Source organism: Cariama cristata, unplaced genomic scaffold (assembly GCF_000690535.1).
Source record: "Cariama cristata isolate BGI_N322 unplaced genomic scaffold, ASM69053v1 scaffold36455, whole genome shotgun sequence".
NCBI lineage: Eukaryota > Metazoa > Chordata > Aves > Cariamiformes > Cariamidae > Cariama > Cariama cristata.
The window spans coordinates 829-14,397 of NW_009616524.1; the positions used below are offsets into that span (position 1 = coordinate 829).

Below are 13,569 nucleotides of genomic sequence, written 5' to 3' on the forward strand. Positions count from 1 at the left end.
GGTAGGACACAAGATGGAGAGCCCAGGATGTAGGAGTCCTGTGGGTGGGATCTGGGGAGGCGAGGTGGCGTGGAAGAAGGGAGATGCGGGGTTGGACGTAGAAGTTGGACTTGATGATCTTTGAGGTCTCTTCCAACCATAATGATTTTCTGATTCTGTAAGTTGGAAAGAAGAGATGGGGAGACCGGGGAAGCGTGAAGATGCATGCTCAGAGTAGTTTGCTATCACTTACTACAGTGTGAGTATTGTGTTGTCAAAAGCCTTTTGGAAAATGTGTGTAGACTTGTTGAATTTATATGACCTGTTCAAGATAAACATGCTATGTAGCCTTCTAGGCTCGACACCGATTTCTCCGTGTTTCCAGCCTACCGGGGACTTGTGGAGGATCAGACCTTGGACCTCTGTTGGCACAGCTTGCTGATCGGGATGTCAGTGTGGCTTGGCTCCACGTACAACCTTTAAGGTGGGGTTCCCCTTCTCTCCTTAACATCAGTCCTTTACCATTCTAAATGTGGATAATGAGGCACAAAGAAGGAGAGGGGCACAGATCAGAGCAGCTTGCCAGAGTTACTCCTCGGTGTATGCTGGCAGAGGCTTGCTGAGAAAAGATGCTTTCAGCAAGAGGCCCCTAGGTACTGACTGGCTTTGAAGCTGCAGCAGGGACGATCGTCGTTTCGCATCGTGATGAACATTTGCATTAACTCACAGCGTACGCTGAATGCGCAGCCTGATGCTGACTCCTCCATCAGCAGGCAGGAAATGGTGTGGTTCTTGCTAGAGCTAAACTGAGTACTGACACTGACAGCATCCATCTGTTAGAGGTGTATTTTGTTTTTAATGATAGATGAGTCAGTCTTTAACACTTTCTGATCATAGACATTCTGCCCCGGCTTACTGGGGAAAAAGCAGTGACTCAGAAGGCAGGTGGCATCCTCAACTCTAGGCCTATTTCTGCCCTCTCCTTAGCTGGCACAGCTCCTAAAATGTTAGGCTCCTGTGTATCGCTGGCTTTGTGCTGCCGGGTGATGCTTTGCAGCCTCACACCTGCATTTTTTGGCATGTGAAGTTGCCCCTGTGCGACAGCAGTTTATTCCTTTCTGGAGAAGAGAAGAGAAGATGAGATGGGATATGGGAAGCTATCTGTAATCACACCAGAGCACTACAACAGGTAAGCTTGGAACGGAATAATTTCAGAGACCTATTTGAAGGCAGTTAGGGATCATTGGGCCTCCTCTAGCGCGTATCTCAAGCCTGTTACCTAGTTTGGACCTTTGGCTCAGTTTTGATTCTGGCGGCAGCACTTCCTGCTGCCCGTGACTGCCTGAAGGCATCACTGGCAGGTGATGGGTAGGTGGATTTTCTGTCTTTCAGCCCATAGAAGGGAAGTTAGTGGAAGAATTCCCCATGACTTCTGTGGTTGTTAAATCTAGTCCCGTTGTACTTTCTCCCCTGGAGACAAATGCCGGAGAGTTGCCCTTTCCGCAGCTGTGTCAGCTCCAGCCTGTTCACCATCACGATCTGTCCTTTTCCCCTTGGCAGCCGTTACTGGACCCAAGCTTTGCACCTTTGTACTTGTTTCGGTTTATTGTTTCAAATGCCATTTCAGCCTTTGCCACCTGCAGGCACTAAGTCGTGTCTTTTAATCACAAGCTAACTTCCGCAGACGTGTCCACCTTTTTCATATGAAAGGTTATTATGAACCTGATCCAACACCCAATTATTTTGTGGTCAGGGTATCAACCTCAGTACACTTTTAGAAAGACCATGAGCAGGTTCATTATATAGACCTGACTGAACACCACTATAAACGTGCAGTATTTTTGGCCAAATCATGTCTTCAGAGGCATGACAAGGAAAATTTCTGCCTGCTGGCTCTAGCATGAGTATATTCACCATTGCCTGAATAAACTGAATTATCAGGAGCTACCAAAATAGGCATGGCCTTGCTTCTCTGTTCTTCTACGCAGTTTAAATTGACCATCAGCATCCTTTGAGCTCACAGTGGTAAGCCATGACTTTTCCCCCCTTTTAGCAGAAAACTGTTTTCGTAGTCAGTTTGCTTTTCATTGTCATTTTATGGTTCCCAGAGCTGTGGCCATGCTGGGATGTTTGTCTAGTCTTTCCCACAGCCCAGCCATCTGTGCCTTGGTGGGAGACAGGGCAGTAGACCCGATTGTTAGGCAAGCATCTGTGCCTTCTTTTTGTCTGGGCTGGCTCTCCCTCTCACAAGTGCCACGCTGTGGGTACAGCCTGTCTTCACGAGGATTTGTGTGGGGACTGGGGTCTGCCTACAGGAGGGCCCCACTTCTACGCAAAGAGCGTTTGAGCATTTGTTGAACTGTAAACGTGCGTATAAAATCAAAAGGCCTTCACAGAAACGTAGGGTCAAGTGCAGCTTTAAATGTTTTCCTGAAGAAAGCCGTGTTTCCATATATGCTTAAACAGCTTCCCACAGTGGGTTTGGAAATACTTGGAAAATGGGGACCTCGCAGCAGCCTATTGCATCGGAGCGTGTTTTTGCATTTGTGCAGAACGGATGGCACTGCTGGGGGAGGTGAAGAGGAGCGAAGGAAGACTACAGAGGCGTCGGCAAAGCTGAAGGACGTTGGGTAAGATGGGCTGATGCTCACAGTGCCAGTTGCAACTAAATTACTTAGTGAATTAATGGGTTTTAGTTTTATGTAATTTGCTTAGGGTTTACAGAACTGTGTGGGAAAACAGAACATTTAATTGCAAATGCAGATGTGACATGACATTCTGTCTTACTGACTCTTTTTCAAGAGCGTAGGGAAGCGTAAACAGCTTGGGAAAAACATGCATTTTACATTGCACCGGGCTGTTAGTAAAGAGCTCTGATGCTTTATTCACATGAAGCTTATAATCTTTTTGGTGTTCAAGGAAAACATCCAAATTATTTATTTATTTTAAAAAAGCCCAAACCCAGGCTTCAGAACAATTTACGTAGTTTCTTCATAATGCTGAAGTCCAGGTATTCATCCAGAAAGCTGTTAACAATCCCAGCTGCACCCAGGGTTATCAAGCAAAGGAGAATTACCAAATTCAAATAAAACCCTGTTAACCTAGAAGTGGAAAGCAGAAAAATACTGTTACGAGCTGTACGTGGTGCAGTTACAGTGAAACTGCTTGTCCACACCAGTTAAGGAGAGGTGTGTAGAATCAGAAAGGGTCACTGCTGCAACGCTACCTTGGGGTGTTTTGGTAACGGACCGTTCCCGCACGTGGCTTTTGCTAAGGGGGAAGAGAGATTCCTAATATCCTCTCTATGGGAAAATTCTCCCCCGCTGTTTCTGACTATTCGTGTGGAAGTTAGGAACTTGCTCCAGGATGAAGCTACCTCCTCCCATGACATGAAGCCCTGTAGGTAAAGCCACAGACAAGCTTGAGCACCTCACTGCAACTCCAGACGCAGGAGTGTGGGAGAGGAGCCTCAGGGACTGAGGGAGAGGCGTGCGTGTGTCTTACATCCACGTCTCTTGGTCAGGTACTCTCCACTGAGCTGGGAGGTCTGCTACTGGTTATCACTTCGGCTTGGAGATGAATTTTTTGGACCGGAAAGGAAAACTGTTGATCCTAAAAAATCAGCGATTAGGGTACTTGCTGGAGATGGGAGAGGATCAGGTTATTTTATTTGTATGAAATGGAAAGCTCCCACAGAAGAGGCTGGGAGAGCCCTTCAGCTCTGAAACACAGAGCCCACCTTTTGGGCACAGGTGAGCAGGGAGCTTCCCCGCCATGCACGCTCTCCTGGGGCGGTTCTCAGGTGCCTTGGGGCAGACTCTGGTCTGACAGGCATGTTCTTGGGAGTTGCTGCTGCATTGGCCTCCGCCGGCAAAGCAATCAACGAAAGGTCTCTTTGGAGAATCCCATCACGTTAGCATCGGAGAGGGGTCTGAGGAGCTTGTCAGCCTTTGATTTTATAGCTAGCTATGCCCATACCCACAGAGGTCGAAGAGGTTAGGTGCTCGGGCACTGCTGGGGGTGTGGGGAGCCTGAGAATCTCACTGGTGCCTAAAGACTTGATATAAGTAGCCTTTTTGGGCATGCCACATCTAGACACAGATTTGAAAATTAAGTATGTGACTTTCCCCGTTTCAGGAGAGCATGAAAAAAGTCTTTAGCTTGGCCCTTTAAGTATCTGCCAGAGCCAGCCGGAGGGGAGGGTAGAGGACACAGCTCACTTGCAAAGGCCTCTCCAGCACAGAAACCAAGCAGAAGGTGCATGTTCCTGTTGTGTTCTTAAAAAAAGCCAGCCTTGGCAAATCTGAACTGCGATTCATGTAGTCAAGGACACAAGTATGTGTGGTAACCAGCTCTTTGAGCACGCAGACCCGGTTTGTCTTTATAACCAGCACGGCTGTAGTCAGTGATTAGAGTTGAGAATCAGTGTGAAGACTAATTACCCTCTCGCTTCTAGGGCTGCTGGAGGCTGGTTGTATGTTTTGGGGCCGGGTTCTACACGCCTGGCTTGTGCTGAGCTGTTGCCTGCTGGAGGTTAGCTGCAGCCGCAAACTTTGTGAGCAAAGCCGTTTTCTAGGGCTGCCAGGCTGACTCTCGGCACCTTCTGTTCAACACAAAGACATTAGAGTCTCAGCAGAGTGTAAATCTCTGTCTAACGGTGAAGCCAGCCACTGTTCCTAGGCTTCCTTGAGAGGCTGAATCTATTGGTCTAAGAGTGCTGAAGTAAAGCATGGGAAAGATTTCTTGAACAAAGGACTTTTTGGTTTGTTGATTAAAGAAAAGTCCGTTATGCTCTGCTTGTTCATGTATTTACACAGTTTTGCTCCTCAAACTTCCTTAATAGTCGCTAGTCTTCTGGCTGGTGTTCGTTGCATCATTTGAATTATTGCATCTCTTACTGGGAGATACAAAATTATCTCCATAAATATGCTCTGGAAAAAGTAGCCTTTCCTTTCTCTTAAGCAACAGCTCTTCCAAAGAGGGTAAAGGATTGGTGTAGTGAAGGAGAACAGTAACATTGGTACACAAGCTATGGAAAATAGCCCTGTAGTAGTGTCTGCTGCTGCTGCAGGATTATTCACTAAAAAGTAGTCTGATTGTTTTTTATCTTCCTCTAGAAATATACATCACAAGTCTTTTAATTTTATGACAAGCGTATATCGTGCTATTTTCTTTTTACGACTGATGTGCATTCTGGAAGAGGAGCTTTAGGTCAGGACACAGAGATAGTGTAGTGGCTTCAGTGAAACAAGAAATAAACTGCGTTTGAGTGTTTATGGTGGAGAGAGGGGTGTTTTGCCAGCGTGCATGTTTGTTGAAGGGGAATTCACGTTATGAGATGCTGTGCACTTAACATTCATTAATGTATGCTTATCTGAAGCTATGTTCTCTTATCTGTTTGGTGAAAGTTCATCAGCTACAAGGCCAGATTTGCTTGCTTCCTTTAGTGCGTTTTTTTATGGGTAGAGTAAAGGTCTTAATGTGACCAACTGAGGAAAAATGAAAATAGCAGACAGGCAGGCACGGTGCAAGCCTTGCCTGAGCAGTCTCCCATCCTACAGCAGTCCTGAGCTGCGAAACCGTGCTGTTTTCAGACCTCTCCGAGTCTGGTTACCAATATGCTCAGGGCAAAGCAGGCACCCACAAGGTGAGCATCAAACCTTTTGTCCCTCGTGACCTGCAGCACATGCACATCTTAACCTAGGCTCCTGCTGTAACAGCCAGCCCTCTTCCCTGAGGGTTTCTGCTTCAGACCTCTTGCTGACACTTTACACATGTTGCATTCAATTATAGTCACTTTTCACTGCCAGTCCTGGGCTCTCAGCCCAGCTTCAGACCACAGCCTGGAGCTTTTAACCTGCATTCAGTTGGTAACTCCTTACCTTCCTTTCACCGACTGTACATAACCGTGGAAGTACTTGTAGCGGGCAAACACGTACAACACACCCAGAAAGGAAGCTAACTCTAAAAAAGAAAGGAGTAATAGGGGGGGGAAAAATCAGTTAGAAAACTAAAAAATTAGGATCGTAGACAGTTAACCACTTCAGTTATGTTTTCTAGTTATATAGCTCTGGGGATTTTCATAGCTACCCATACCCCAGGAAAGAATCATAGTTACCCATATCTTGGGAAAGAATCGTTCAAAAGAGAGATGTTTACAGATAGGGGTGAGCATAGGACTGTCCAAAAAAATCTAAAAGCATTCCCTGAACAGGAGGTCTCAAGAACTGCCAGGAATCTGTAGCCCCCCAGTTTGGGTGGTTATCCCAGAGACAGGATAGTGGTTGGAGCACTGTGGCTTGACCCAGCACTGTCATTTCGTATTGTTATGGCAGTTCATGCTAAAGGGGAGTGTTTGTTTTGGAAAGAGAATCTTATTTATGTTGTTAATAACCTGCTTTGCATTTATATAGCAGCTTTTATCCAAGGACATGAGAGAAAGCTGTAGCGAAGTTAGCTTTCTGACCTCCCTGTGGGAAGAGTATAAAGTCACCTCCACTTGATAGATGGAGCAGGGTGTGTAGGTCAGTCGTATTATCCAGGACTAAGCAGTGCTAGTTAATTTTGTGTTCTCTAAAACCATGCGAGTGAGTATTACAGAGGACAGCCTTTACTGTGTTCTGGATTAACTCGTGTAAACGTACCTATGGGAGATAGATACTCAGCTGAAAAAAATTACTTAAAGGAGAGGTTAACATAATCCTTCTTTTCTTACATGCGACGGCACATGTCTGTGTTGCTGGTTAGCAGCTGTGATCTTCCGTGATTCAAGCGTCTGTCAATGAGCACGTGTATTATTTCATATCCAGTTTGCTGACTTAAGTGGCACTACTTTGGATTTACATTGGATTTGCAGTGGAGACGGGACTCTGGCTGGGACTCTGGCTATAAGACAGCCCCAAAACAAAATGACTGTTTTGGAGCAAACATAGAAAATGGAGAAGAAAGCTAGTTGGTCAGGAAGGAGAGGTATAGCAGGCATGAGCTAGTTAATCTTTCTCCAGCCCACAGACTTCATGCTTCTGAAACATATCGGCTGGGGAAGGGTTAATAAAGCAGAATGCAAAAGTTAGGCTCTGTCACAAGTTCTAGCTCTACGGAAGTCCACCCCATCACTGTTAGGAGATGTCATGGACCGACCTTGGAAAGTCCAACAGAGTGAGAGGTATGAATGCTCTGTGGTGTCTGAGTTCAGAACATTTGGCCAAAAAATGGCCCCTGCGAGGTGCCTGAGAAAACATAACAGGTTTTCAGGAGTCCCCGCTGCATACCTGAAGTACGCTATCTATGGCTGGAGATGCTGCTGTTACAACTGCGCGTCAGGGCTCAGTGCTGTGTCCCAGAACAAACAAACGAGTCAGAGCCCAGTGGTGGTGTCACTCAGCTGGGATGTAAAAACCCAAAGGTTTCCTGGCTTGAGCTCCGTCTCCATCAGCTGGGGGTCCAGCCACAGGGACAAGTCCTCTGACCTGAGTCCTTTCAGGCTGCCTTCTCCCAAGGGACAATAGCTATGCTTGACGTCCTGTGACAATTGTCCCGTAATGTGCAAGTAATTGTTAGCAGGAAGCATCTGGGAGCTGCTTTTCTGAATGATTCACCCTGAAAATCCACTGCATGTACGATGAATGTGCCATGTGCTGGCTCCTTGGTTTGCAGAGAGAAGTGAAAGCTGGTGGGGCTATGTGAAACGCCATGACTAAGTGGGGATTTCAGTGTTGCTGAGCATTCTTCTAGGAAGGCTGTGCTAAGGTAATGCACTTGAAGGGGAAAAGATGCCTACAGTCATTTACTTCCTGATAAAACTAAAGTGTTTTAAAAAGTTAAGTAAAACTTCTCGGTCGAGGATAAAAACAAAAAGTGTTTACCTTGGTTGAAAAACCATCCTGCAGTCCAGAGGACAGTCAGGAATATGGGGTAAAACTCCACACAGTTTTGTCTGCAGAATCAATTTGAAAGAACGTTAGTCTGGAAAGGAAAAGAACTATGGGTGGGATTTTCAAGGAGAATCAGCTTTGGCCTCATTTTGTTGCCATTAAAGGTAATGCTGTCGAATCCGGTGGGAAAACAGTCAGGCCAGCATTAGGCACTCTTAAAAATTCTCTTCTTTGTCATCCCAAATACAAACTATTTAAAATATTTTCCTGGTATTTAAACTTAGACAAGGATCTGGATCCCAACTACATGGAAATAAATAGGACAAATATCCTAAATCAAGTGCCTGTGCAGCAGAGGCAGGCAGGAATTCCAGCACATGGATGTGATGTTAATCGCTTGTCTCTGTACTCAGTATGCAAGTTTTGTGGGTCAGCATTGCCGGGACTGCAAAAGGAAGCACAGAGCTGTGCGTAGGCAGCTGGGATTGCTCTGCTGAGGCTGACTGCCTTTGTGAAGTGCTGTCAGGCACAGATAGCACACGATAGATCTTCTTATGGCGAGGGCCGTAACACCTTTATTTGTGGGCATCATCAGTTTTCCCACCAGTATTTTGTTGGGATATCTTTTCTTGGTTGTTCTGAATTAATTTCTTTTTCACAAATTAGGTAACCTTCTCTATCTAACATATTCTGTTATCTAATACGTTGTCTAAAGTATTGTATGTTTCATTATTGTTATCCACTACAACTACAGTTACAGCAGGCGGGATTGTTTGAAATAAATATAGATACTTTTGCATAGGCTCATTAGCTGATCACAAACTGAAGCCCCTTAGGGAAACGTTATCTTCTTAGACAGGCTATTCCACCATTACCCACTGTGAAGACACAGGTTTTCTGTGCTCTTGTCTTCCACATGTTTGATGTTAGCCACAGTCCAAGAACTGACAGCACAGCTTGCTAAATCCAGAACATCTGAATTCTCTAAGTTACAGTCAATTAGCTCTCAGCCCCTACTTAGGTTTGGGTAATCTGATTGCCTAGTTTGATCAGAATTTGAGCAGTGACTGTTTTAAATGAGCTGAACTTACCCCGTTATCATTAAAATAATAGCTGAACCATTTGAAAAGCAATCTGTTCATTATTTTTCTTGGTTTTTTGAGCAAAGGATGCAAAGAAAAGGTAACGTTTTAAGACCATGTTTTTACTTCTCTTCTGGACTGAGTTGTTATTCATTGCCACATTCTTAATGATCTCCAGACTTACTGTGCACGAAATGTTCTTTCAAATTCTGGAGCTCCCGTGACAGCTGGGGGCATGACCTTGTGCTTCATTCTTGATTTCCCCACCAGCCACGCAAAATGACCTGGAAGCAAAAATAAAGGCTCAGGAACTACACAGTCCCTTGGTTCAGTTTCATCCTTAACACGTCCGTAATTTTTTAAACAGAGATCATCATTCTTCAGTTCTTTCCATTTTGTTTGACAGAAAGAGACCAATATTAGATAAACTAGTTTTTCCCTAATTTAGATCTTATCTTCAAGACTGCCTCTCATGAGGAAGGGGAAAAATTGCTGTTTCAGAACTATATTCGTTATCTTTTTGCATTTGCTGCACTAGCTATGACTTGAATATCCTTCCGCTTCATCTGAATCCTAGAACTGCCCAGGCTAGGAGCAGTCTAGTCACACTACAGCGGCAGTGTGCTGCCTTAGCAGTGTCTTGGCCACCAAACCAGTGATGGCGGTCACTTCCCTACCTGCTTGAATAGCATACGGTCATTTGGTTTTGGTGATGCTAAGAGCTTACGATGCTTTGAAGTCTGGAGCAGCGTTACAGTCTTTGGAAACAAAAATGTGATAGCCACCATACCTTATAGCGCATGCTTTTCCATCTGTTGTTATTGTCTTGGACTCTCAAAATTCAGTATGTTGGAAAGAGCAGAGAGCTGTGACTGAGGAGGCTGTAGCCTCTTCCCTGGTCTCCACCTCATCGGCTGGAGAGCTCCGAGAGTTATCAGTTGGAGGACTTATGCTCTTTCCACCTTGGAGCTGATAGTACTTACCTGTCTTGTAAAAAGCATTTTTTAGAACTGATCAGTGCCGTGAAAAAAGGCAGATTACCTACTGTACAGTGACTAAATATCAGTTACATACCAAAAAACCCCAGACCTATCAAACACCATCTCTGCACTTCTGACCTGTATTTCTAGGATCACTTCTGATGTGTATATGTATACCTCATTTTACTGATGTCCTCATTGCAGAAGTGTCCCCCTGAAAGCCGAACAGAGGCTCGCAAGGACAAAAGGCAATACACAGGCAGCAATTTTCTGTATGCAGCAGAGCTATTGGGCCCCACCCTGTTTGACTTTAAAACTCTTGGGGTACCTGGAGTTATTTTTCTGGCCATGTCCTAGCCACCCTGTATGAGAAGCTCGCTATCTGCCTTGTACCTAAACTTCACCTGGATCCAGAAACCAGACAGCCATCTGAGTTCGCTAAAAAGGCTTCTCTGAGGGGCAAGCCTACAGCATTCCTCCCTTCTGGGAGCAGTGGCATTAAAATACAGCTAGAGATATTAGCGGTGCTGCCCTGTCTTAGCTACCTCTTATGTCTTAGCCTTGTGGTCAAAGCCTTTTCCCAAAAAAGCATTTTCCCATCTGTCTTCTCCCCATGTAAGTAATTACAGGCAATGGTCAAGTGACCTCTTAACCTTTTTCTCCAGAGACTGGTCAGAGCATCTCTCTGTAAGGCAGGTTTACAGGACCTTTCATTGTATTTGCATCCAGCAGGACCTCCTCCACTCCCACCCACACATCCCTTGTTATGCCTGGTGATTCACCTGTTATTTGCCACCTTGCAGCCCTTTCAGAAGGGAAGAATGCTAGCAGGGAGGTTTTAGGGAACGTGCTTCAGGGAGACCGAAACTCACGGAAGTGCAAGAATTACCTCTGAGAAATATTTTCCCAGAAAACTTAACTGAAAAGTTGCTTTTCAACTTCTGTCGCCCTCAAAATGATCTATTTTTTATGACAAATGCTGTATGCTGGCAAATCCTGCCTGACTTATCAGTCAAAGTGGTAGCTGAGCCACAGTGTTCTGTGCAATGGCATTTTTGGCCAGCAATGCGTTCCTCATTTTCTGGCTGCACTGAGCCATTGAATACTTAACACCAGTCTGGGACCTGGTTTTTTTCTACTGAGGAACTAAGGCAAGCCAAGGTGGCTCGTTGCATCCAAATCATTTGGAAAAAAAGCCTTGAACGGATGCTGGACAGAATAAACTTATTGGGGGAAATAAGAAGATTAAGGCATTGTAGGGGCCAAATTGTTCTTGTTTGTTCAGAACAATTAACCAAAGCAAATTGTCAAGGCCATGGTATAAGCCTGGCCTCAGCTGTAATGCAATTTGCCCTTGGTATTGCTTGGTCAGCAAGGCTTTAGTTTGAGGGGCAGGGATTTGCATGTGGGAGACTCTGGTTAAGCACACGCAGAAACAGGTTGTGATAGAACGGCCGACCATCATAAAATCCACTGCTTTAGTGGCTTCCACTGTGATTGATGGGAACTTTGGTTCGATTAGGGACAAGTGGGCTTTTCTGTGCCAATGGAAACCAAGCTGTGGCCCTGCGCAATGGGACAACTAGAGTCACGTCTGTCACCTTAAAAGGAAAGCTGAGCCCGGTGTGCAGAACAAGACAATTGCCAACCAAGGACTCGAAAAGAGCTCAGGAGGGGAATAATTACTGTATTTTTTGTTAACTACATAGGACTTTTCTTTTAGTTCCTTTCTGGTGAATGGAACGTAGCGACGTAACTCCAAATGTAAGTTTCGTGATTTTGTTTTAACAAGGGCTAAAGTAAATAATAGAGCAATGGGAGAGCTCTTCTGCCCCACCCACGGGAGGTGCTGCCGTGAGGACTCCAGAAAGCATTGCAGCAGGAGCAAGTAAAGATTTTCATAGCCTTTTCTTCCCCCTGTATCAAGTTGTTCAATTCTAGCAGGCTAAATTACGTGACTGAGGTAGTTACAAAGTATGCTTGACTTGCCTTTGTTTGCATTTTTTTTTTGCTTTCATCTTCAGGTGGCATTTATGGTTACTGAGTTAATATCTTTGCTCTGAAAATATAGGACAAAGCAGGCTTTCAAGGAACATTACTCTCAAACATTTTGTATGTGTTAAAAAGCCTGCAGAGAAGCTGATACCTGTATCACAGTGTATGATAGTGCATGTTAATTTGCATGGCTTAGCCTTACAACCTTTAAAAAAAAAAATCAAATACTTTTTAATAATGCCTTGCTGGGTCCTGGAATTACTAAGAGTGATTTTAAAAGGTTCAGAGAGATGATTCACAATAGAGGAGTAGTGGGACTCCTGTTCTCCCTCTTCTCTCCTGTATCAATGGCTGGGAGTCATTCTGTCCTTTCATTGGATTCCCTTGTTTTCCCACCAGTCTACAAAACGCTAATCTCTCAAGCAAATCTTAGCTGCTTAGAACTGGATTCATGACTGGAAACCACTTCTTGCATTGTTTCTGCTCGCTCTTTTTTACCCTAGAGCATTTCGTGCAGAGCTTAATCTTCGACTGACCTGATTCTTGGAGTAACTCACGGTTCTGAGACACTAAACCTGGTACCTCTGACGACTGCTAAGCCAAACCTGACTTCTAGCACTGCTTCAGGGAGGCCGTATTGCCCGTTGGCACCTTCCTAACTCCGGATGGGAGGCTCAGCAGAGTAAATAGAAGAGGAAGCAGAGCACCGAGTGCTGTGCGTGTTGTGTGTATTTTGTGCACACATTGGGCTGCTCCCCGTACCTGAACTGGTTATAACACATGCTTACGGTCCCAGTTTCACAACATTCATTTGAACTCCCATAAATTAACCTGTGTTGGTTTAGCCATGCTAGAAAGCATGCTGAAAGTAAGCCAAGATGTGTTGATTTAAATCAGATCATCAGATCAGATTCTTACACAGGTTTCTCTTTGGGCTTGATGTCAGACTGCCAGTGTAAATTAAAACCCAGGTTATCTTGTCTTTTCTGCGATTTTTAACTAAGATAAACTAATACAGATTAACCGTCACAGGGAAGAACATAAGTCTTTTCCCCCTCCCTTCGCAGTTTCAGTAGCTGTACAATTCCTTGAGATTTCAAACTACAGTACTTTTCCAGATAATGTTTGTTTTTAATCCTTCGCACTTTTACGTTAAAAATCAAGGCAGGCAAGTTTAACTTTCACAGAAGTTGGTGGTAAATATTGCCACGAGATAGAAATGTTCTGTGAAGGTGACAGTATGTTGTAGCCGATCTGATGGCAGAAAAAGAGAATGTAAATTTTAGGTGCTTTTTATTTGCCTTCTGTTGCATTGGGCTTTTTTTAACCTGGTAGGGTCACATTCTCAAGCTTTTTTTCTGCCGGGTACAAACATTATTTCAGTAGTTGAGGCTCTGAGAACAAATAAACAAACAATCAAGCCACATAGATAGGTTGCTAGATAAGTTGGCAGTGCTATAGATACTTGAAAAAAAAGGCAGAGTAATTATTTTTAACTTACTCTTAATCTCATATTAGTATAGCACAAATGCCTTCAAAATGTATCTTGTTTCCAGATGTAAGCACAACTATAAGAATCAGCATGCTTCAAATAAAATAATGATGAACATTACAAATACTACTGCAGTTTTAGACTGATACACAGCAAAAAGAGCATCT

General features: G+C 44.4%; 1 protein-coding gene across 1 annotated transcript in view; it reads right to left on the minus strand.

Annotated features, from left to right (window-relative positions):
* Nucleotides 1-2,947: 2,947 nt before the first annotated feature.
* The window catches only part of MGST2 (microsomal glutathione S-transferase 2), an 11,297-nt gene continuing 675 nt past the window's right edge, over nt 2,948-13,569 (minus strand). The window contains exons 2-5 of the mRNA XM_009700194.1: nt 9,120-9,219; nt 7,845-7,915; nt 5,862-5,943; nt 2,948-3,080 (exon numbers count right to left, since the gene is read on the minus strand). Of these exons, the coding sequence (XP_009698496.1) occupies nt 2,948-3,080; nt 5,862-5,943; nt 7,845-7,915; nt 9,120-9,219 (386 nt within the window). The remainder of the gene's footprint in view (nt 3,081-5,861; nt 5,944-7,844; nt 7,916-9,119; nt 9,220-13,569) is intronic.